Genomic DNA, 26437 nt, shown 5'->3' on the forward strand with positions numbered 1-26437 from the left:
ACATTACTAAGGTTGATTTTACGGTAAAAAATATATTGTCAATTTTACAGTCTACAATTTGATTGATAATTTGTTTTGAAATCATAAGTCAAGCAGATTTTTAGGTACAGTATTTATCTTTATTTTAACAAAAATACTTTTGGAGTACATAACATAATATTTTGATTTTGATAATATTGCATTTGAAAAAATCTGCAATTGCATGCAGTACATGGTTTTTAATGTCAAAAGGGAAAGAACAAATATTAATATGAAGTAAGAAAAGATTAAGCATTGTATTAATGCATATTATTTCCAGGCTTTCGCGGCCACATAAAATAATGTGGCGGGACAAGTTTGACACCTGTGTGTTAGAACATGTAAACATGCAGAGGTGTAATAGACCTTTGGCCCAACTGAGCGCTTGCTGTGGGTAATCAGGAAGAGGCTTTGTAAATGGGACACAGATCAATCAATCAATGTTTATTTATATAGCCCTAAATCACAAGTGTCTCAAAGGGCTGTACAAGCCACAACGACATCCTCGGTACAGAGCCCACATACGGGCAAGGAAAAACTCACCCCAGTGGGACGTCGGTGAATGACTATGAGAAACCTTGGAGAGGACCGCATATGTGGGTAACCCCCCCCCTCTAGGGGAGACCGAAAGCAACGGATGTCGAGTGGGTCTGACATAACATTGTGAAAGTCCAGTCCACAGTGGATCCAACACATCAGCGGGAGTCCAGTCCACAGCGGGGCCAACAGGAAACCATCCCGAGCGGAGACGGGTCAGCAGCGCAGAGATGTCCCCAACCGATGCACAGGCTAGTGGTCCACCCGGGGTCCCGGCTCTGGACAGCCAGCACTTCATCCATGGCCACCGGACCTATGCAACTCCCCCTCGCAAGGGACAGGGGAGAAGAGGAGAGAAGAAAAGAAACGGCAGATCAACTGGTCTAAAAAAGGGGGGGTCTATTTAAAGGCTAGATTATACAAATGAGTTTTAAGATGGGACTTAAATGCTTCTACTGAGGTAGCATCTCTAACTGTTACCGGGAGGGCATTCCAGAGTACTGGAGCCCGAATAGAAAACGCTCTATAGCCCGCAGACTTTTTTTTGGCTCTGGGAATCACTAATAAGCCGGAGTTCTTTGAACGCAGATTTCTTGTCGGGACATATGGTACAATACAATCGGCGAGATAGGCTGGAGCTAAACCGTGTAATATTTTATACGTAAGTAGTAAAACCTTAAAGTCGCATCTTAAGTGCACAGGAAGCCAGTGCAAGTGAGCCAGTATAGGCGTAATATGATCAAACTTTCTTGTTTTTGTCAAAAGCCTTGCAGCCGCATTTTGTACCAACTGTAATCTTTTAATGCTAGACATAGGGAGGCCCGAAAATAATACGTTACAGTAATCGAGACGAGACGTAACGAACGCATGAATAATGATCTCAGCGTCGCTAGTGGACAAGATGGAACGAATTTTAGCGATATTACGGAGATGAAAGAAGGCCGTTTTAGTAACACTCTTAATGTGTGACTCAAACGAGAGAGTTGGGTCGAAGATAATACCCAGATTCTTTACCGAGTCTCCTTGTTTAATTGTTTGGTTGTCAAATGTTAAGGTGGCATTATTAAATAGATGTTGGTGTCTAGCAGGACCGATAATCAGCATTTCCGTTTTCTTAGCGTTGAGTTGCAAAAAGTTAGCGGACATCCATTGTTTAATTTCATTAAGACACGCCTCCAGCTGACTACAGTCCGGCGTGTTGGTCAGCTTTAGGGGCATGTAGAGTTGAGTGTCATCAGCATAACAGTGAAAGCTAACACCGTACTTGCGTATGATGTCACCCAGCGGCAGCATGTAAATACTAAAGAGTGCAGGGCCAAGAACCGAACCCTGGGGAACTCCGCACGTTACCTTGACATAGTCCGAGGTCACATTGTTATGGGAGACGCACTGCATCCTGTCAGTAAGATAAGAGTTAAACCAAGACAAGGCTAAGTCTGACATACCAATACGTGTTTTGATACGCTCTAATAAAATATTATGATCGACGGTATCGAAAGCGGCGCTAAGATCAAGAAGCAGCAACATAGATGACGCATCAGAATCCATCGTTAGCAATAGATCATTAGTCATTTTTGCGAGGGCTGTCTCCGTAGAGTGATTTGCCCTGAAACCGGATTGAAAAGGTTCACAGAGATTGTTAGTCACTAAGTGTTCATTTAGCTGCTGTGCAACAGTTTTTTCGAGAATTTTGGAAATAAACGGAAGGTGGGAGACCGGTCGGTAGTTTACCATGAGGTCAGGATCGAGGTTAGGTCTTTTGAGCAGAGGATGAATAACCGCTTTTTTGAATGCTAGGGGAACAGTGCCGGAGGAAAGTGATAAGTTTATAATATTTAACACTGATGGACCTAATAATACAAACAGTTCCTTGATAAGTTTCCCAGGAAGTGGGTCAAGTAAACATGTTGTTTGTTTTATCCCACTTACACGCTGTAATAATTCCTCTAATGTTATTTCATCAAAAATAGAGAGACTATTTTGGAGGGCAGTGTCCGTCGTATATACAGTCGTATTTGTGTTAATAGAACCCAGTTGTAGCTGGGATGCGTTGTCTTTAATCTCCTTTCTAATGAGTTCAATTTTCTTATTAAAGAAATTCATAAAATCATCTGCCGAGTGGGTGGAGCTACTGGGAGGAGTCCCTTGTTGGGTTAGCGATGCTACTGTACTAAACAGAAATTTAGGATCGTTTTTGTTGAGGCGGATGAGATTTGAGTAGTATTTAGCTTTAGCTAAGGTAAGCATGCGTTTATAAGTTATTAAACTATCACTCCATGCTTGATGGAAAACCTCAAGTTTAGTCGCGCGCCATTTGCGTTCCAGTTTTCTACATGATAATTTATGAGCTCTAATTTCTTCTGTAAACCATGGGGTGCGCCTTTTAGGGGCCCTTTTTTGCTTTAGCGGTGCTATACTATCAATAATTTCGCGCAAGGCATCGTCAAAGTTGTTAGTGAGTTTATCAATAGAGCCGACATAATTTGGGAATGGTGCTATTACCGAAGGCAGTAGGTCAGCAAGAGTCATCGTTGTGGCAGCATTAATGTTGCGGCCGCTATAGCAGTTATTATTATTATTAGCTTGTTGACAAAGAGTCAAAACTTCAAATTTTATAAGGTAATGATCGGACATTACTTTAGTATATGGAAGTATCATAACTTTGGAGGTGGTGACACCCCTGACAAGCACTAGATCTATTGTATTACCGTTGCGATGCGTGGGTTCATGTATTATTTGTGTAAGACCACAGCTATCAATTATGGTTTGGAGCGCCACGCACTGAGGGTCCGATGGGGTATTCATATGGATATTAAAGTCCCCCATTATGATTATATTGTCGGCGTGCGTCACTAGATCAGCAACGAACTCTGAGAATTCACTGATAAAGTCCGAATAGGGCCCAGGGGGGCGGTAGATAACAGCCAGGTCGAGAGGTAGCGGTGTGACGGACCTCATAGTAAGCACCTCAAACGATTTATATTTATTATTTAGGTTAGGGGTAAGGTTGAAATTTTCATTGTATATTAGTGCGACACCCCCTCCCCTTTTAAGAGGGCGGGCAACATGCGCATTCGTATAGTTAGGAGGAGATGCCTCATTGAGCGCAAAAAATTCGTCCGGTTTGAGCCAGGTTTCGCTAAGACCAATGACGTTAAGATTGTTGTCTCTAATGACCTCATTAACCAATAACGCCTTGGGAGACAATGATCTTATGTTTAAAAAGCCCATATTATAGGTATTGGGCTGTTTTGACGAGTTTTTGTTAAGATTATCCGTAGTGGCAATATTAACAATGTTGCGTTTATTATGCGTAGTGCACTTTAAATAGTTTCGACCATATCTAGGAATTGATATGACGGGAATTTTCCGATTGTTTGCTTGGTGCTGCAATAGACTGGACATATCATAATTTGCCACCTCAGTAGAATGCATGTCCACCTCTGACACAGACACAACAGAAAAAACATTATGTGAATTATGTATTATTCTAAGAGAATTGCTATGCGTACATGGATTATCCAGCCTGGCGCTGGCTAGTTCTAGCTTAACTGACTCCTCACCCGGACTAACAGACATTGTAATTGCCTGTGACCGGGCTTGCTCTAGTGTAGTCAGTCAAGTGAGACTTAAATAGTAGTCTATGTTTCTAGACAGGATGATGGCGCCTTCCTGGTTAGGGTGAAGGCCGTCTCTCATCAGCAAGCCTGGTTTGCCCCAGAAAGAGGGCCAGTTATCAATAAACGTTAGTCCCTGCGTCCTACAGTAGCTAGCCAACCACTTGTTAAGCGAGACTAATCTGCTATATCTCTCATCATTGCCTCTCGCAGGCAGGGGGCCAGAGACAATTACTCGATGCCTGGACATCTTTCTGGCGAGATCACAAGTCCTGGCTATGTTTCTCTTTGTAATCTCTGACTGTCTCATTCTAGTGTCATTGGAGCCAACGTGTACAACTATATTCGCATAATTAGTGGTGCGATTAGCCTGTCGTACGTGTTTACTAGGCCTGTTGCGAGTTAGCTCCCTAAGATTAGCTTCAATGTCAGGTGCTCTGGCCCCGGGGATACACTTTATTGTGGCTGGTTTGCTAAGCTTTATGTTTCGGGTGATAGAGTCCCCTATAACTAAGGTGTGGTGCCCGGTAGACTGGGGTGTAGGACTAGCTAAAGAGCTAAATCTATTATGCGTCTCAACCGGTACACCGTAGCTTGTAGGTCGCTTAGGACTGCTACAAGCTGGGCTAGTTAGCTCGCTACAGCTAACGCTAGCAGATGTGTCCGCAACATCTAAAGTTACGACATTACTCTGCTCTAACTGGCGGACACGGCCCTCTAGCAGAGCCAACCTCTCCGTGAGTATGGTGCAAGACGCACAGGAAGCCATTACTCACAGTGTTTTCTGTCACCGAGTGAAGTTCCTGCTGTCCTCAGGGAAGTGGTCGCGGTCTGTAGGACACTGTCGTTTAAACCCTTCAACTCTAATGACCGCCAGTATGGAAGCCATGTAGCCTGCCAGCAGATGATAGGCTTCATCTACAAAACCAAGACAATATTTACATTTTTGTCAACCTTTAAGGCTCTCCTCAACCTGAAAGAGTCTCAGTCATAAAATTTTTATTTTTTTAATGCAATACTCAAATCTGTAGAGCAACTTCAGGTCTGTCAGTAAATAGTTTTTTTTTTTAAATGATTTATGTCCTTTTTGTCAAAACCCTGTTTTTATAAGGCAAAACAAAATGCGCAATATTTTTGCCCTAAAATATTTCAAAGTGGAATTTTTGATGTGAAGTAATTTGAGTCTTGAATAGGTCAATGATTCATAACAACATTGATTAATTCATTAATTCATTATAATTGTTTTGAGCACAATAGTTTTTTCTAACCCCACTAAAATGATTGGGGATCCAAAATGGCCCCACTTATAAAAATATAAAAAATAAGTCACACATTTTTTAAGGTTTTTTGGTCAATGAGATCTATCCGTTAGTTATAAGTTTTAATTATTTTGTATTATGCCCTTTTTGTCAAAGTAAACTTAGTTTTTTATATGGCAAACACACAAAATGTGCAATAATTTCCCCTAGAAATATTTCAAAGTGGAATATTTGATATGAAGTAATTGGTGCCTAAAATAGGTCAATAATTCATAACATTGATTTTATTCCAATATTATTTTTTTCGAGCAATTACATTTTTTTTTTTAAACCCACATTTATATCAAAAGTAGCCCCTCTTATAAAAGTGTCAAAAAGAAGTCATATATTTTTTAAGTCTCTAGATCAGATGTATCCATCGATTAAAGGTTTGAATTATTTTTAATGTTTTTTTTAATGTTTGTTTTACGCCCTTTTTGTCAAAGAAAACTTTGGCAAAAACACAAACTATGCAATAATTTCGCCCTAAAATATTTCAAAGTGGAATATTTAATGTGAAGTAATTGGTGCCTTAAATAGGTCAATAATTCATAACATTGATTTTGATTCATTATTATTTTATGAGCAATGACAGTTTTTATTTTAAATCCCACATTTATATCAAAAGTGGCCCCTCTTATAAAAGTGTCAAAAATAAGTCATATATTTTTTAAAGTCTCTAGATCAGATATACCCGCCAATTATACGTTTTAATTATATTTATGTTTTTTTATGTTTGTTTTATGCCCTTTTTGTCAAAGTAAACTTAGGCAAAAACACAAAACATGCAATAATTTCCCTCAAAAATATTTCAGGTGGAATATCTGATGTGAAGTAATTGGAGCCTTGAATAGGTGAATGACTCATAACAACATTGATTCATTATTATTTTTTTGAGCATTACAGTTTTTTCTAACCCCACTAAAATGATTGGGGATCCAAAATGGCCCCACTTATAAAAATGTTAAAAATAAGTCACACATTTTTAAAACATTTTTTGGTCAATCAGATCTAGCCGTTAATTATAAGTTTTAAATATTTTGTTTTATGCCCTTTTTGTCAAATTAAACTTAGTTTTTTATATGGCAAACACACAAAATATGCAATAATTTCCCCGAAAAAAATGTCACAGTGGAATATTTGATGTGAAATAATTGGAGCCTTAAATAGGTCAATAATTCATAACAACATTGATTTTTTTCTAATATAATTTTTTCGAGCAATTAATTTTTTTTTTTAAAGGCCTACTGAAACCCTCTACTACCGACCACGCAGTCTGATGTTTTGTATATCAATGATGAAATCTTAACATTGCAACACATGCCAATACGGTCGGGTTAACTTATAAAGTGCAATTTTAAATTTCCCGCTAAACTTCCGGTTGAAAACGCCTTTGGATGATGACGTATGCGTGTGACGTAGCCAGTGAAACAGGTGTATCGGTAAATGGTAAATAGTAAATGGGTTGTACTTGTATAGCGCTTTTCTACCTTTTTTAAGGAACTCAAAGCGCTTTGACACTATTTCCTCATTCACCCATTCACATTCACACATTCACACACTGATGGCGGGAGCTGCCATGCACGGCGCTAACCAGGCCCATCAGGAGCAAGGGGTGAAGTGTCTTGCTCAAGGACACAACGGACGTGACTAGGATGGTAGAAGGTGGGGATTGAACAAGGAACCCTCAGATTGCTGGCACGGCCACTCTCCCAACTTCGACACGCCGTAGCCCATTGAAGCCAATACAAAATAGCTCTGTTTTCATTTCATAATTCCACAGTATTCTGGACATCTGTGTTGGTGAATCTTTTGCAATTTGTTTAATGAACAATGGAGACTGCAAAGAAGAAAGTTGTAGGTGGGATCGGTGTATTAGCGGCTGGCTGTAGCAACACAACAAGGAGGACTTACTTGGATAGCAGAAGCGCTAGCCGACGCTAGCCGCCAACCGCACCGATGATCGGGTGAAGTCCTTTGTCGCGCCGTCGATCGCTGGAACGCAGGTGAGCACGGGTGTTGAGCAGATGAGGGCTGGCTGGCGTAGGTGGAGCGCTAATGTTTTTATCATAGCTCTGTGAGGTCCAGTTGCTAAGTTAGCTTCAGCGTCGTTAGCAACAGCATTGTTAAGCTTTGCCAGGCTGAGAATTATTAACCGTGTAGTTACATGTACATGGTTTAATAGTATTGTTGATCTTCTGTCTATCCTTCCAGTCAGGGATTTATTTATTTTGTTTCTATCTGCATTTGAGACAGATGCTATCACGTTAGCTCAGTAGCTAAAGAGCTTCGCCGATGTATTGTCGTGGAGATAAAAGTCACTGTGAATGTCCATTTCGCGTTCTCGACTCTCATTTTCAAGAGGATATAGTATCTGAGGTGGTTTAAAATACAAATCCTTGATCCACAATAGAAAAAGGAGAGAGTGTGGAATCCAATGAGCCAGCTTGTACCTAAGTTACGGTCAGAGCGAAAAAAGATATGTCTTGCACTGCATTCTAGTCCGTTACTCTAACGTTCCTCATCCACGAATCTTTCATCCTCGCTCAAATTAATGGGGTAATCGTCGCTTTCTCGGTCCGAATCGCTCTAGCTGCGTTGAAAACAATAGGAAAATATGAGGAGGCGAACAACTGGTCACGCTACTTCCGGTAGGGGCAAGGCTTTTTTTTATCAGAGACCAAAAGTTGCGAACTTTATCGTCGTTGTTCTATACTCATAGGTGGATTAATGACCGGGCCTACCGGGCCCAGGCCCAGGGGGCCAGAGGCCCCAAGGGGCCAGGCCAACTTGGCCCCGCGGCCGCGACCCAAGCAAAACTACTTTTGCAAAAATAATAATCTTAAGCCCCAAGGGGCCAGGCCAACTTGGCCCCGCGGCCATGATCCATAGAGGGTAAGAGGCCCCAAGGGGCCAGGTCAACTTGGCCCCGCGGCCGCGACCCACAGAGGGCCAGAGGCCCCAAGGGGCCAGGCCAACATGGCCCCGCGGCCATGATCCATAGACGGTCAGAGGCCCCAAGGGGCCAGGCCAACTTGGCCCCGCGGCCACGATCCATAGAGGGTCAGAGGCCCCAGGGGGCCAGGTCAACTTGGCCCCGCGGCCACGATCCATAGACGGTCAGAGGCCCCAAGGAGCCAGGCCAACTTGGCCCCGCGGCCACGACCCACAGAAGGCCAGAGGCCCCAAAGGGCCAGGCCAACTTGGCCCCGCGGCCGCGAGCCACAGAAGGCCAGAGGCCCCAAGGGGCCAGGTCAACTTGGCCCCGCGGCCACGATCCATAGAGGGTTAGAGGCCCCAAGGGGCCAGGTCAACTTGGCCCCGCGGCCGCGACCCACAGAGGGCCTGAGGTCCTAAGGGGTCAGGCCAACTTGGCCCCGCGGCCATGATCCATAGAGGGCCAGAGGCCCCGAGGGGTCAGGCCAACTTGGCCCCGATCCATAGAGGGTCAGAGGCCCCAAGGGGCCAGGCCAACTTGGCCCCGCGGCCACGACCCACAGAGGCCCCAAGGGGCCAGGCAAAATTGGCCCCGCGGCCATGATCCACAGAGGGCCAGAGGCTCTCAATCATTATTATCAAAGCTAATTCTCAAATTGGATGGATCACACAACCTCACTCACATATTCTTTATCAATTATTAAAGGTTGTTTCTGAATTTTGATCACAGAACTTAATGCAAATATTCTTGATTGATTGACAAAGCTCATTCTCAAATTTTGATTACACAACCTTACTCTGACAAATTATCATTATCAAAAAGCTCTATCTCGAATTTGGATCACAGAATCTCACTCAAGTATTCTTAGCTGTGCCCCTCCCCCATCAAGTCTTTCATAAACCGGTCTGTTCTTTTAGAATCTCCTCATTTGGTATTTTGAACTCGTGAGAGACTGCTCAAAATTTGGTTTCCTTTCCCTCAGTTCAGACTCAGAGATAATTTGAAATCATTCAACAAGAAGTTTAACGCGCGCACACACACACACACACACACACTTGAGTTGAGCATTACTTGGAAATTCTTATATTTTCCATTTTGCTGTTATTATCAGCATCTTCCCATTTTGTCCTTTTCTTTCGAGAAAGTTTACAGTCTGACATTTGTCACTGCTGTCAGTTAATAACTTTTTGGTCTTTGACCCATTTTGTCATTTTCTCGATTCGATCGTCACTGACCACTCTCTCCTGTCTGGCAGACATCGTTGCTGCCATCATAGCTAGCAAGCTGCCTGCAGCGGGTCATCCCTATGTTCCCCGTCCCTATGTTACCCGGGTCCTATGTTCCCCTCTACCGGGGAACTAAGGACCCTTTTTAAAAAAAAGGGTTCTATGTTCCCCGCTGCGGGGAACGTACAACACTTTTTCCAGAAAAGGGTTCTATGTTCCCCGCTGCTTCCAATGCGCGACTAAGTAAGACGCACGCAGACACGCATGACAGAGACGCGTTTAAGTTGTCGAAGGAAGGAAGTTCGCGTTTGAGTTGCTCTATCTGCTGCCGCACGCCCTGTGACAGGTTAGGTTTAGGGATGGTTTTGGTCAGGGCACAATTTCGCCAAAAAAGTGCTCCACAACGCCCTGTGACAGGTTAGGTTTAGGGATAGTTTTGGTCAGGGCACAATTTCGCCAAAAAAAAGTGCTCCACAACGCCCTGTGACAGGTTAGGTTTAGGGATGGTTTTGGTCAGGGCACAATTTCGCAATTTCGCCAGATACAATGCAGGGAACATAGGACCCTTTTTTAGAAAAAGGGTCCTAAGTTCCCCGGTCGCATACAAAGACCCAGGAACAACCGGGGAACATAGGACCCGGGGAACATAGGACCCGGGGAACATAGGCACGCTCCCGCCTGCAGATAGCAACATTTTGGTGTCCTTTGGGAAAATATTTAGAAAAAAGACAAAAGTACACACAGTTGTACAACTATTATCTTTATGATCTTTTTTTTGTTAGTTTCTCTGTTACTGTGTGTGGCCAATTAAGCGACTTTTGGCCATACCTGGCTGGTGACATTTAGCGACTTTCTGGTTGATGTTAGGATTAATAATAGCAACAGTTCTCTTCATCTTAATGCAATTTATTGTGTCTGTCTCTCCACATTTTGCCATTAGGTACTTTGAGCTCTTGTTGGTCAGTCACTCTAAGGTACATTGTTGCTGCCATCATAGCTAGCAAGCTGCCTGCAGATAGCGACATTTTGGTGTCCTTTGAGAAATATTAAGAAAGAAGACAAAAGTACAAGACATTGTACGATTACTATCTTTTTAAAATTATTTGTTTCACTGTGTGATTGACCGACTTTGCCGCTAGATTTCGCGTCTTTTGGCCATACCTGGCTAGCGACTAAAAACATCATTTAGCGACTTTTTGGTTGTGAAGATAAGTGGTAAAAGCAGATCTTCCTGTTGGTCTTCCCACATTTTGCCATTTGGTACTTTGCACTCTTCTTGGTCACTCCAAGGCATTTGTCCCTGCCTTCAGCTAGTCACTTGGCTCTTTTGGAATATATTTCACTGTAATTGGCTCTCTCTCTCTCTTTCTCCTCAGTACAAATCAGCCTGTTCCCTTGCCATTCATCACTGACCACTCTGCTCTCCTGTCTGTCAGACATTATTGCTGCTTGCAGATAGCTTGGGGTCCTTAGAGAAAATATCAGAAGAGAAAAGTACACAATTATCTTAATTATCTTTTTTATTCAGTCAGTCCTTCAGTGAGTCCCAGTGTGTTGGCGATTAAAGGCCTACTGAAATGAATTTTTTTTATTTAAACGGGGATAGCAGATCTATTCTATGTGTCATACTTGATCATTTCGCGATATTGCCATATTTTTGCTGAAAGGATTTAGTATAGAACAACGACGATAAAGATTGCAACTTTTGGTATCTGATAAAAAAAAGGCTTGCACCTACCGGAAGTAGCGTGACGTAGTCAGTTGAACATATACGCAAAGTTCCCTATTGTTTACAATGATGGCCGCATGAAGTGAGAGAGATTCGGACCGAGAAAGCGACAATTTCCCCATTAATTTGAGCGAGGATGAAAGATTTGTGGATGAGTAAAGTGCAAGTGAAGGACTAGTGGGGAGTTGAAGCTATTCAGATAGGGAAGATGCTGTGAGAGCCGGGGTGACCTGATATTCAGCTGGGAATGACTACAACAGTAAATAAACACAAGACATATATATACTCTATTAGCCACAACACAACCAGGCTTATATTTAATATGCCACAAATTAATCCTGCATAAAAACACCTGCGTGTTTGTTATGCTAGCTCCTAGCTCCTCTGCTAGCTCCTAGCTCCATAGAACACGCCAATACAATTGAAACACCTGATCAACACACACAATCACTCAGCCCAAAAGACCGTTTACCTAACCCAAGGTTCATAAAGCTTATATATTTTTAAAAAGTTACGTACGTGACGCGCACATACGGTCAAGTTATCGAATGTTTAGCAGCCAAGGCTGCATACTCACGGTACCTGATATTCAGCTGGGAATGACTACAACAGTAAATAAACACAAGACATATATATACTCTATTAGCCACAACACAACCAGGCTTATATTTAATATGCCACAAATTAATCCTGCATAATAACACCTGCGTGTTTGTTATGCTAGCTCCTAGCTCCTCTGCTAGCTCCTAGCTCCATAGAACACGCCAATACAATTCAAACACCTGATCAACACACACAATCACTCAGCCCAAAAGACCGTTCACCTAACCCAAGGTTCATAAAGCTTATATATTTTTAAAAAGTTACGTACGTGACGCGCACTTACGGTACGGTACGTGTTATGCTAGCTCCTAGCTCCTCTGCTAGCTCCTAGCTCCATAGAACACGCCAATACAATTCAAACACATGATCAACACACACAATCACTCAGCCCAAAAGACCGTTCACCTAACCCAAGGTTCATAAAGCTTATATATTTTAAAAAAGTTACGTACATACGCAAAAAAAAGCCAAAGCTGCATACTCACAGTAGCACGTCTGCGTCTTTGTCATCCAAATCAAAGTAATCCTGGTAAGAGTCTGTGTTGTCCCAGTTCTCTACAGGCGTCTGTGTATCCAAATCAAAAGTCCTCCTGGTTAGAGTCTCTGTTATCCGAGTTCTTCCATCTTGACTGCATCTTTCGGGAATGTAAACAAAGAAGCGCCGGCTGTGTACTGTTGTGGCTGACTACGTTCGAAAAATACGTCCATTTCGCACCGACAACTTTCTTCTTTGCTTGCTTGGCTTCCTTCTCCATAATGCAATGAACATGATTGAAACAGATTCACGAACACAGATGTCCAGAATACTGTGGAATTATGAAATGAAAACAGAGCTTTTTCGTATCGGCTTCAATGTGGAAGGCATACCCGTGTTCGCCGGGCTACGTCACACGCATACGTCATCCTCAGAGGCGTTTCGAACCGGAAGTTTAGCGGCAAATTTAAAATGTCACTTTATAAGTTAACCCGGCCGTATTGGCATGTGTTATAATGTTAAGATTTCATCATTGATATATAAACTATCAGACTGCGTGGTCGGTAGTAGTGGGTTTCAGTAGGCCTTTAAGCAACGTTGGCATTCAATTAGCGACTTTTGGCCATACATGGCTGGCGACTCAAAAAACTAGAAAAAAAGTACAAAAAGTTGTACAATTAATATCTTTATTATCCTTAATTCCCCTGAATCCTAGAGTGTGTTGCAATTAAGCAACTTTGCTGCTAGGTTTAGCGACTCTTGTTTTGGGCATACCTGGCTAGCGACTACAAACATTATTCAGCAACTTTTTGGCTGTTAAGATTAACGTTAATAAATTAAATCCTAATACAATTTATTGTGTTGGTCTCGCCATCTTGCTATTAGGTACTTTGAATTCTTGTTGGTCTCTGCTAAGGTATCTGGCTGTTGTCTTTGCCTTCAGTTAGTCACTTGGCTCTGGAATATATTTAACTGTACTTGGCTCTCTCTTTCTCCTCAGTACAAATCAGTCTGTTCCCTTGCCATTTAGACATTTTCTTGATTGGATCATCACTGACCACTCTGCTCTCCTGCTGTCTATCAGACATTGTTGCTCCCATCATAGCTAGCAAGCTGCCTTGGTGTCCTTTGTGAAAATATTTAGATAGAAGACTAAAGTGCACAAAGGTGTACAATTATTATCTTTTCAAAATATTTGTTTCACTGTCAGTGTGATTGACCGACTTTGCCGCTAGATTTCGCGTCTTTTGGCCATACCTGGCTAGCGACTGAAAACATCATTTAGCAACTTTTTGGTTGTGAAGATAAGAGGTAAAAGCAGATCTGCCTGTTGGTCTTTCCACATTTTGCCATTTGGTACTTTGCACTCTTGTTGGTCACTCCAAGGCATTTGTCCCTGCCTTCAGCTAGTCACTTGGCTCTTTTGGAATATATTTCACTGTAATTGGCTCTCTCTCTCTTTCTCCTCAGTACAAATCAGTCTGTTCCCTTGCCATTTAGACATTTTCTTGATTCGATCATCACTGACCACTCTGCTCTCCTGCTGTCTATCAGACGAATCAGTTGATTCTCTGCTCTCAATTGTCTATGCTAGTAAGCTGTTATTCTCTGCTTTGGAGTGTTGATGCTGGGTTGCTAGTTTTCTAAATCACCTCACACACTTGAAGGAAGCAGCACCGATCATAAACACACAAACAAACTCACACACACACACACACACACACACACACACACACACACACACACACACACACACACACACACACACATAGTTGGTTTATCTGTTGTGATAGGCAAAGAGCCAATGTGCAAAGAAAGAAGGGAAATATGGATCATAAACGTTTAAGTGGAGGAGCTAGAAAAAAAATTCAGCAAGAAAAGAAAAAAAAGGAATCAGTTTTACTTGAGAGTGTTCCAAATATCTCCAGCTTCTTCAGTACAAAGACATCTGCTGAAAGCAATTCTATAAATGCTACTGCAAATTCAGCTAAGGTTAGCAATGCACCTGAGCTAGCATGTAGCTCCCAAGATCCTGAGACCACTACAAGTGTAGACACTGAACCAAATGCTTCTGATGCTTATGATTCAACCAATTCAGCAGTAGCCAGTTGCTCGGATGAATGTGAGGTCACTGCACCTCTGGACAGCATAGAAAATGAGCTGAATCTTTCTTCAACACCATCTACAGTGACAACTCTACCTAGTGATCCCGCTAAATGGGCTGAGACCCTCACTGAGTCAATGAAGGAAGTTCTTATTCAAAGAGGTGCAAAATCATTTCACAACCGTCACAGCCATTATCCAGCTTCTGTGAGGAACAGTGGGCTAGGAGGCAAAACCCGATGCCTAAACAATGAACATTTTACTTCACACTTGCCCAATGGACAACGAGTACAAAGAGAGTGGCTGATGTACTCTCCCTCTACTGGTAATGTTTACTGCTTTGCATGCAAACTGTTTTCCCCAAAAACGCATTCTTTTGTGACAGGCTATTGTGATTGGAAACACTCAGAAAGATTTGGTGAACATGAGCGAAGTGCTGAGCACATAACCTGCATGCAAGCAGTCTTGAACCGCGCCAAAGGTGCCACAGTTGATGCAGACCTGTTCAAACAGTTTCAGGCAGAGAGCAGCTATTGGAGGCAGGTGTTACAAAGAGTTGTTGCAGTCATTAAATTCCTTGCAGAAAGGGGCCTTGCATTTAGGGGTAAAAATGAATCGTTAGGGTCTCCTCTCAATGGGAACTACCTTGGTATTCTGGAGGTCCTGGCTGAATTTGATCCCTTTCTAAAGGATCACATCAGAAAGTTTGGGCAGATGGGTCGAGGTAATACCTCATATCTGTCCTCCACCATTTGTGAGGAATTCATTGAATTGATGGGTGCAAAAACCAAACAGGCTATAGCAGATGAACTGCAAGCAAGCAAATACTACTCTATCATTGTGGATTCAACCCCAGATTTATCTCATGTGGACCAATTGACATTCATATTCCGTTTTGTTAGCAAAGAGGGCAGTGTTGTTGAACGCTTTGTGGGTTTTGAGCCCATTACTAGCCATACAGGTGAAAGTTTGGCTAACTGTGTCATGTCTGTGTTGGAAAATCTAGGGTTAGAGCTGTCAAATTGCAGGGGGCAGGCTTATGATGATGCCAGCAACATGTCAGGGAGGTATAATGGGTTGCAGGCTCACTTAAAGAAAAGCAACCCATTAATACACTATATTCCATGTGCAGCTCACTCTTTGAATTTGGTGGGAGTCAACAGCATTGACAGATGTGGAAATGAAGTCTCTAAGTATTTTGACTTGATTCAGTCTATTTACAACTTCACAACTGCATCCACACACCGATGGGACAGGGTATTTGGCAATTCCAACATAGATCTCACACTTAAAGCTTTATCCAACACGCGTTGGAGTTGCCGTGCAGAATCTACCAAAGCACTGTGGCAGAACTACAGTAAAATAAAAGCAGCACTACAGGTTATTTCCACTGATGACACAGAGAAACGAGACACACGAACTGAAGCTGACAGTCTAGTGCGGAAGCTGGATTCACTTGAGATGGCCTTCATGGCAGGCTTTTGGGACACTGTTCTGTCCAGATTTCAGGCCACAAGTCTGCAACTTCAAAAAGCAGACATGGACCTTGGTACAGCAGTTAGATTGCTGGAATCTCTGCGCACCTTTGTTCTCTCCCAAAGAGATCTATTTGATCATTTTGAGCAGAAAGCCTTAAACATGTTGGGTGGCACCCCATCTTACAGGGCTGAACGGACGAGGAAACGTAAAAAGTTTGCTGATGAATCAGCATCCCCAGATGTTGTGCTTGAGGGAAGGCAACTGTTTCAAATAGAGACATTTATTGCCTCTATTGATCAACTGAGTTCAAGCCTTAATCACCGTCTGGAGGCCTACAAACATCTGAACAATTTGTTCAGTGTCCTTTTCTCTTTGGATACAGAGTCCAATGCTTCAGTCCTTCACAAGGCCAAGATTCTCACTGAATCATACCCATCTGACCTCAATGAAAGTCTTGGACAGGAGCTTATACAGTTCAAATCTTTTATACAGCTCAACAACACTGATGAGGAGAGGACCCCTTCAGGACTGCTCAAAACAATAATACATTTTGGACTACAGCCTACGTTTCCTAATACATACATTGCGCTACAGATTTTTCTCACTCTACCGGTCAGTAACTGTGAGGGAGAACGCTCATTCTCTCTTTTGTCAAGAGTAAAAAATGAGCTGCGCACAAGAATGACTCAGAAAAGATTAAATGCGTTATCTCTAATGGCAATTGAGAGTGAGCTGACAAGAGAGTTGGACTTCAATGATGTGGTGGATGATTTTGCAAAATTGAAAGCACGAAAGAAACCCCTTGCTTAAAGGTGCACTGTGTAAGATTTTTAGGTTATTTCCAGAATTCACCCATTCACTAATGTTAGGCTACCTGTTTTCATGAATACTTACCACCACCATAAAATTCTAAGTATCCATTATGACTTGGAGAATTGCACTTTTGCCATTTCTGGGAAGTGTCACCTGGATTGTGAAGATAGGATTGACTTTAGGCAGAAGCTTGGTGCTTTCTCTGGCAAACTGAACCTCAAGCTTCATTCTCTGCAGCTTTGCATTCTTGTGCAGACTTTCATCCACAAGGAACTTTTCAACTTCCCCACTATCGTGAAGGGGCCATCAAAAGATTTCAGTGTGTCCAGCATGTCTAGTCTCTTACTCTCCTTTCTTTGAGCCATCTCTTGTTTCTCATCTGCCCTACTCTCGAATTTTGCCTTCATGAATTTACTCCAGTTGAGTTCAACCTCCCTTTTTGCTTGTGCTGCTGCCTTGAAACCTCTGAAGCTCCTGGCTCTTCTGTAAAATTATTGACCTATTGACTGCGTTCAGTGTGCCCAACTTCTTCAGTTTGTAGTCCACCTTGCCACATTGTCTCTCCATCCCAATGTTGTGCACAGGGGTGCCATCAATGTTACTAGCCTGTTCACTGACAGGGTCCATTGGGAAGGTCTCCTCATCCATCCTCTGCCTGGCCAGGACAGTCTTCAGATGGGGCAGCATGAGATCTGTCAGCTGCTTCACTTCATCCAAGTATTCGGCAGCCACGTCTGACACTGAGTTCAGGACATGTCCAGTGCCTGTCCAGCCACTATAGCATTCTTGGAAATGGGCTATCTTGACCTGCATGCAGCCCTTGTACCATGAACTGGCCTACACCTTTCTTTGTGGTGCTCTCCGATGCATGTTATCATTTTACCTTTCTCCTTCTCCTCAAGCTTAACCACAAATAGATACAGACTTTGAGCCTCAATTTGCTGCACAGCTGCCGTTATGCCAATGTGTTTTCCTAAGATATTATTTTATTTTTAATGATAGAAGGGAGGAAAAGGGGGCAAAAATCATGTCCGATTTAGTTTTTTGGGTGGGTTGGGGGGTTTATTTCATGATAGCTACCAACTTCCAATACATAATATCTCTCAAATGACCCAATGCACCATCACTGAAGTGGGCGTAATCATTTTCAAAAATGTTTATTTTTAGGCCATTTATCCCCTCCCCCTGTGTCTGTGTGAAACCTGTGCTTGTCAGTGTCTGTGTGGTATACCTAATAGTGTGTGTGCAGTATGTGCACTCTTCTGTACAGTACAGTGTGCATGTCTGTTCACAGTATACAGTATTTCTTGCATAGTGCGTGCGTGTGTGTGCGCCCACACGCGCGGGGGGTTGAGGGGCCAAGACCATGTCAGGCCCAGGGGGCCAAAATTTCTTAATCCGCCCCTGTCTATACTAAATCCTTTCAGCAAAAATATGGCAATATCGCGAAATGATCAAGTATGACACATAGAATGGATCTGCTATCCCCGTTTAAATAAAAAAAATTCATTTCAGTGGGCCTTTAAGTCTCTAGATCAGATGTAATCATCGATTAAAGGTTTTAATTTTTTTTTTAATGTTTTTTTTAATGTTTGTTTTACGCCCTTTTTGTCAAAGTAAACTTTGGCAAAAACACAAAATATGCAATAATTTCTAAAATATTTCAAAGTGGAATATTTAATGTGAAGTAATTGGTGCCTTAAATAGGTCAATAATTCATAACAACATTGATTTTGATTCATTATTATTTTATGAGCAATGACAGTTTTTATTTTAAATCCCACATTTGGCAAAAACACAAAATATGCAATAACTTCCCCAAAAAATATTTCAGGTGGAATATTTAATGTGAAGTAATTGGAGCCTTGAACAGTTCAATAATTCATAACAACATTGATTTTAATTCATTATTATTTTTTTTAGCAATGACAGATTTAAAGAAAACCGTATGCATGGCAGCTTTGTGTTCCTAGCAACTTGTTCTTGTTACATTACACATGTTTGCTCTTCTTTTCTGTTTGTTTATAAAGTATATTTAGAATGTTAAAACATGAGCTGCGGCCACATTTTGGACAGCCCTAAATTACAGGCATGGTTGCACAAATGATATTTTCCTTTATCCCAATCTAAGATAAGTAGCCTTTGATGACAAATGTCTGTGTACATTTTCCAAAGCTGTTTTGATAAAACATAACTTAATTAAAAGATGACCAACTCATGACATACTTACAATCATTGTGTGTAAGTCATCTTCTAATTGGTCCAAACATCTGTGGTCGGATAATGTGTAATTGTGAGGTTAGAAATGACACAATTCTTACTGAGCAATCTGCTGTGATCCAATCATTCAAATGTTAAATCATGACATCATTGAATTTTGCAATGTTTTTTTTTTACTCTTCAGGTTGAAAGAGACTTTGAGAGAGAATATGACAAGCTCCAAAAGTAAGTGATGAAAGGTTATTTAAATGTGCTCACAACACAAACACATCACTGTCTTGAAACGAAGTGATACTTTAAATTCTCATGCGTGTGGATTCCTATGGAGGTTTTTTGTTTTTTTACATCACATTTTGCTGACAATTTCATTGAATAAAAATGTGTGTGTTTAAAAACATGTTTTGTTAAAATACAGTGTTTTAAAATTCAGTGTGTAAAAATTCAGGATAAAAAGATCAGTGCATAAAAATTCAGTACAGAAGTATTTGTTTAAAACTCAAGACTCACTTCCGGTAAATTAAGCCTGAAGCAATCGATCCTGTCTCAGAAGCAGCCAATGAGGTGTCAAGTTTGAAGTCATGTGACAGTCCCAAGTCACCATAAGTGGGTCTTGACTTTTGAAGCAACGAATGTTTTCTTCACTGAATTTTTCTGCACATAATTTTTATACACTAGATTTTTAAAAACACACATTTGGCTCACAATTTTTCATCGAATGAAATTGTCATCTTAATTTGAGCAAGGGTGAAGTGACTTGATCAAGGACACAACGGACGTGACTAGGATGGCGGAAGCTGGGGATCGAACCAGGAACCCTCAAGTTGTGTGTGTGTATATATATATATATATATATATATATATATATATATATATATATATATAGTAAATAGATTTTAGAAATGATGACTCAATTTAGAATCATGATGAATAACAATCGCAATTCAAATGTGAATCAATTATTTTGTTCACTTTAGCATTTACCTTGGAAAGTGGACTTCGACAGCATTGCCTTCCGGCTGCTTTTCAGTCAACGGCCACTAATGGATGTCTGCAATTCAAATTGTTTTCTTGCAGTTTAAAGCATAGAGTGTTTTGTACAAATAGATATTAAAATCTCAGACTCATGGTGTTAGAAAAAAATCAATGTTAATTGTAGAATTTGAGTCAAAACACTGATGATATTATTTGCAAGTAACATTGAAGCTGACCAGAAAGGCATCCTGGACTTGTGCACATGAAGTTGAAGAAAGCTCCCCGAGGGCCGTGTGGAATAAGAGTAGGAGGAGCCTTCATCAGTAAGGTGTGGTGCCCATAGACCTTGAAAGTGAGTCAGAAGCAGCAGGCTTGTACTGGCATCTTTGCTGCTCCACCCTCCACAATTGATCAGTGCATCATGGGAATTATTTGATCTCACAAGCTGTGGTTCCTGTTTTGCATTTAGCCATATTTCATTCAGGTGATTGTGGTGCTACAGGTGTGGCACACTGGAAGTGTTTCTTTTTGAAAAAGAGAGCAAAGAGCAGTCCTGAAAGCTTTTGTCGATGGACAGGAACTATCTGCCTGTCCTCGTCATGGGACATTCATCCGACAATTATTTAGTTTCTATTTCTTCTGCAATTGTCTGAAGGTGCAACATCTTCTCTGATGTCTGCTGACCTGCTCTGTTTGTATTGTTTCATACCCTTCCTCATGATTTTAGCGTACAGGATGTTCATCTACATTGTTTTAGAGGCCACATTTCCAAACAAGTTATTATTTTACATATTTCAGAGAACCAGCCTCCTCCACAGTAGACATTTGATTTTGGTCTATTTATTTTGTCCGAGTTACAGGAGTGTTCTACTGTTTTTAAGGACCTTCTAGTCTGAGAATCATCTCTGTGACAGCACTTTAGTGTCTTTAAGAATCTGCTGCTAAAATGTCAGCCCGAAACAAGTTTTTTGAATTGAACTGCAGCTTAATATCCCAGATGACAAAAAAGTGAGGACCTAAAATAGAACTAGGGATGTAAGGATACAAACATTTCATGTCACGATGAGTGTGACCAATAGGGGTGAGGATCTTTGGGCACACAACCATTCGATCCCATTTCTCAGGTGACCATTCGATTCAGAATCGATTCTCAATTCAACACGATTATCTATTCTCGCAATGTATTATTTGGTAAAATAATTATGATGAAACCTTTTCAAAACAGGTAACAGGCTACAAAAAAAAGTTTACATTCCAATTACAATGTTAAAATATATGAGAAATACGAGTTTATTGCATTTGTAAAGGTACAAACCTCAAAAGCAGTGAAGTTGTCACGTTGTGTAAATGGTAAATAAAAACAGAATACAATGATTTGCAAATCCTTTTCAACTTATATTCAATTGAATAGACTGCAAAGACAAGATATTTAATGTTTCAACTGAGAAACTGAATACATTTTTTGCAAATAATCATTGACTTAGAATTTAATGGCAGCAACATGTTTAAAAAAAGCTGGCACAAGTGGCAAAAAAGACTGAGAAAGTTGAGGAATGCTCATCAAAGACTTATTTGGAACATCCCACAGATGAACAGGCTAATTGGAAAAAGGTGGATGCCATGATTGGGTATAAAAGCAGCTTCCATGAAATGCTCAGTCATTCACAAACAAGGATGGGGCGAGGGTCACCACTTTGTCAACAAATGCCTGAGCAAATTGTTTAAGAACAACATTTCTTAACCAGCTATTGCAAGGAATTTAGGGATTTCACATCTGCAGTCCGTAATATCATCAATAGCTTCAGAGAATCTGGAGAAATCACTGCATGTAAGCTGCAATACCCGTGACCTTGGATCCCTCAGGCAATACTGCATCAAAAAGCAACATAAGTGTGTAAAGGATATCACCACATGGGCTCAGGAACACTTCAGAAAACCACTGTCAGTAACTACAGTTGGTCGCTACATCTGTAAGTGCAAGTTAAAACTCTACTATGCAAAGCCAAATCCATTCATCAACAACACCCAGAAATGCTTCGTTGGGCCTGAGCTCATCTAAGATGGACTGATGCAAAGTGGAAAAATATTCTGTGGTCTGACAAGTCCACATTTCAAATTGTTTTTGGAAACTTTGGACCAAAGAGGAAAAGAACCTTCCGGGGGTGCAAAGTGTTAAAGGCAGTATCTGTGATGGTATGGGGGTGTATTAGTGCCCAAGGCATGGGTAACTTACACATCTGTGAAGGCACCATTAATGCTGAAAGGTACATACAGCGTTTGGAGCAACATATGTTGCCATCCAAGCAACGTCATCATGGACGCCCCTGCTTATTTGAGCAAGAAAATGCCAAGCCACGTGTTACAACAGCGTGGCTTCATAGTAAAAGAGTGCAGGTACTAGACTGGCCTGCCTGTAGTCCAGACCTGTCTCCCATTGAAAATGTGTGGTGCAATATGAAAGCTAAAATAGCAGAAGGGAGACTGTTGAACAACTTAAGCTGTACATCAAGCAGAATGGGAAATAATTCAACTTCAAAAATGTGACTCCTCAGTTCCCAAACCTTTACTGAGTGTTGTTAAAAGGAAAGGCCTTGTAACACAGTGGTAAAAATGCCCCTCTGACTACTTTTTTGCAATGTGTTGCTGCCATTACATTCTAACTTCATGATTATTTGCAAAAAATAACAAAGTTTCTCAGTGTGAACATGAAATATCTTGTCTTTGCAGTCTATTCAATTGAATATAAGTTGAAAAGGATTTGCAAATCATTGTATTCTCTTTTTATTTACCATTTACACAACGTGACAACTTCACTGCTTTTGGCTTTTGTACATTTGCAATATAATTATGTATTTTTACATCGGTGGTTAAAACTGGGGTACTTAAATCTTGTGTCACCAGGCAGAATTCAAACTGTAAATCCCGCCCCCTCGCTGACAGCCCCTCCCAGTCTTCTCCTCTCTGGAAGTGCAGGAATTGGCGCAGCAGAGCTTTACGTGGACACACATAGGCATTTGGCAGTCTGAAGTGGTAGGGAAGGATCTCCTCGTTCCTATTTTGTGGCAGACTTTCGGTAACACACGAAAAATGACACGCGCAAAATATAGGAACGTGGAACCTGTGTAGAAGGAAAACAGCCAAAGTTAGTCCAAGACTGGCCCCTGCAATGCCCTCCAATTTGAATACGCCGGACCAATATTAATTCGAGTTTCAGCTCTTCTTTGGTTTTTTAGACGTACATCGTCTTTCTTTTCTTTCTCTGATTTCCTCTCTTGTTTAGTTTTTTAGCAGTATATGCTGTAAAGGCACATGCGGGTATTGCCATCTGGAGGGGTTGACCGCCACTAAGACAAACGAGTTTGTCTTCCATGGTGTTATTTACTAAAATACTTCATTATAAGGCACAGACGTACGATCTTTTCAGATATGATTACGATATCCTGTATGATGCTAATATAATTTTTTTTCAGTTAAAGAATATAACTTACCCTAGCTTTAATTTGGACTCACATTAATGTTGACAGTAATGCCGTTTATCGGCAATAATTTCTAGGTCAATATATGGGGTGGCATGGCGTGCCAGAAACCTGAGGGTTGCAGGTTCGCTCCCCGCCTCTTACCATCAAAATCGCTGCCGTTGTGTCCTTGGGCAGGACACTTCACCCTTGCCCCCAGTGCCGCTCACACTGGTGAATGAATGATGAATGATGGGCGGTGGTCGGAGGTCCGTAGGCGCAAACTGGCAGCCACGCTTCCGTCAGTCTACCCCAGGGCAGCTGTGGCTATGAAAGTAGTTTACCACCAGCAGGTGTGAATGAATGATGGCTTCTCACTTCTCTGTGAAGCACTTTGAGTGTCTAGAAAAGCGCCATATAAATCTAATCTATTATTATTATTATATTATTATAGGTCAATATATACATTTGTTATGAGCCCATGCCTACATATGACTGACAACACTTGAAGTAAACAAGCTACAGCAACAACTTACATTAATCACATTACAAAAATAGGTGCAACTGCTAAAAAGGAGAGGACTTAAAGGGGTTCTTAGAGGAACGCCTCAGTTATGTAAATGACTAGTTTGGACCCCCAATGTTTGCTCTCAAGATAAGAATGTCAGTGCAAAGTTCTTCTATACAACAGCAGCACTCTAATGTTTAGTAATGTTCTTCCAAAATACTTGCCTCCTAAGTTCTGAACTAAACTGGCCGACCAGCATGGAGTCATTGTGGAGCTGGATTTGACCAGTTGAAGAGCCGTGCTGTATGTATTTTAAGTGCTAGAAGAATATTGTTTCCTAATTGGTGGTTATGGTGGCTCAGTGCAGGAAAGTAGACCAACACAGTAGTGCAGTAAAAGTCATGCTGTAGACGCCACCATGTGCTCTTAGAACAGACTTATTATTCCACATTTGTCACTCAAAGGAATTGCGTAGCTGTTATTTTTGCTGCAAACTTGTGTCTTGACAGAGCTGACAGTGGGGCAGGGAGCAGCAGCTGTTCCATTAGCCCACCCTATTAACACCTTTTGGAAAGCCTCACCTGACTCTGGTCAGCCTCGCTGACAAAGCCGAGAGCGACAAGTAGACGCAAACAGCCTGAGAGGTATGAAGTAGCACTGACTACAACAGGGGTGTCCAGACTTTTTACACTGAGGGCCGCACACTGAAAAATTACAACGTGCGGGGACAATTTGCCATTTGTCATTTTCTAAACCAAAACAATATGTATTGTAACCCTTAAGGCTCCCCTCAATTTTGGTGAATGCTAAAAGGGTCTCAGTCATTAGTGTTAAAACATGTATATGTGTGTGTGTGTGTGTGTATACAGTATATATATATATATATATACACACATATTTATATACACACATATATATACATACGTATATATGTATATACACACACACACATATATACACACGTATATATATACTGTATATACACACATATATATATACACACACACACACACACACATATATATATATATATATATATATATATATATATATATATATATATATATATATATATATATATATATATATATATATATATATTTTAAAGATGTAACGGTACGTGTATTTGTATTGAACCGTTTTGGTACGCGGGTTTCGGTTCGGTTCGGAGGTGTACCGAACGAGTTTCCAAATGGACATGTTAAGTAGCGTACCGCACGTTGTGTAAACAATGCACACCGAGGCACAACACACGGCATGCTAGCAGCTACCGGGCTACAATAGACTGACCATACGTCCTCTTTTCACCTGACATTTCCTCTTTTGCGGGGCTGTCCGGGGGGGGTTTCTTAAATGCCTCAAATGTCCAGCATTTTGAGTTAGGGTTGCGTGTATTTTCTATGTACGTTCAGGGTTAAGAAGGGGTTAAAAACAAAACAAATTGTACGCGCAGCAGCATTAGAGAGGGTGGGGCAGAGACAGAGAGAGCGAGAGAGTTGTGATGAACGCGCATGCTTCGTCAGGCTCTGCGTTTTATCCATAGATTTATCAGATTTAATTTTTTATTATCTATAGCAGGGGTGTCAAAAGCGTGGCCCGGAGGCCATTTGCGGCCCACAGCCAATGTTTTAAAGGCCCACGGCACATTCTAAAAATACTATTAAAATAAACAAAAACATAACAAAAGTGAAATAAAGAAGTTTAAAGGTGAAATGTAATTTAGAAAAAGTTGCAATGTTGACTAATAAAACAAAGCTGTTTTTTTTTCTTTCAAACTGTCATTGCTCAAGACATAATATTGAATCAAAATCAATGTTATTATGAATTATTGACCTATCCAAGGTTCCGATTACTTCACATCAAATATTCCACTTAGAAAAATATTTTTGGTGGAAGATTTTGCATATTTTGTGTGTTTGCCATTAAAAACATAGTTTTGTTTGACAAAAAAGGGCAGAAAACAAACAAACAAAAAAACAACATAAAAAATACTAAAAAATTTTGAAATGAAGAATAGATCTGAAGTTGATGTAGACTCCAGAGATTTAAGCGTTAAATATAAAATGTATGTATGCCCTGGCACACCATTATCATCATTTCATGACCTAAGCAAAACACTTTTTACACTATTATACTGAAATAATACACCTACAACTTATTAAATAAAAACATAGAAAAAACTACCAGCAGTGGTAAAGTTTAGATCCATGAAGGAAAGAAGAAAGTGAATGAATGTTTATAACTGAATACATTTACATATGTATACAAATTTGTTTTCTTTTTTTATTATTTTTTTAATGAATTAAGTAACGTTTATGACAACCTTTTTCCAAAACACAATATAGAATGTGAGATATAACAGGATAATGCATACGTTTATAATTTATTTTCAAAATCCTTACAAAAAAGTGGGACCCCAAAAATGTACTGTGGGACCCCATTTAGA

General features: G+C 40.9%; 1 protein-coding gene across 4 annotated transcripts in view; it reads left to right on the plus strand.

Annotated features, from left to right (window-relative positions):
* bin3 (bridging integrator 3) overlaps positions 1 to 26437 on the plus strand; it is a 455445-nt gene that overhangs the window by 305643 nt on the left and 123365 nt on the right. Inside the window, exons 3-4 of one of the 4 annotated variants that reach the window (XM_062049502.1) lie at positions 19241 to 19281; positions 24501 to 24635. The exons of 2 other annotated variants lie outside the window; for them this stretch is intronic. Coding sequence is in view for 1 of the 2 variants with exons in the window: in XM_062049500.1 (XP_061905484.1) it covers positions 19241 to 19281 (41 nt within the window). In the remaining variant the exon portion in view is untranslated. The remainder of the gene's footprint in view (positions 1 to 19240; positions 19282 to 24500; positions 24636 to 26437) is intronic. One more of the 4 variants, XM_062049500.1, reaches the window with a different exon arrangement.

The sequence above is a fragment of the Entelurus aequoreus genome, linkage group LG06 (assembly GCF_033978785.1).
Source record: "Entelurus aequoreus isolate RoL-2023_Sb linkage group LG06, RoL_Eaeq_v1.1, whole genome shotgun sequence".
Lineage (NCBI taxonomy): Eukaryota > Metazoa > Chordata > Actinopteri > Syngnathiformes > Syngnathidae > Entelurus > Entelurus aequoreus.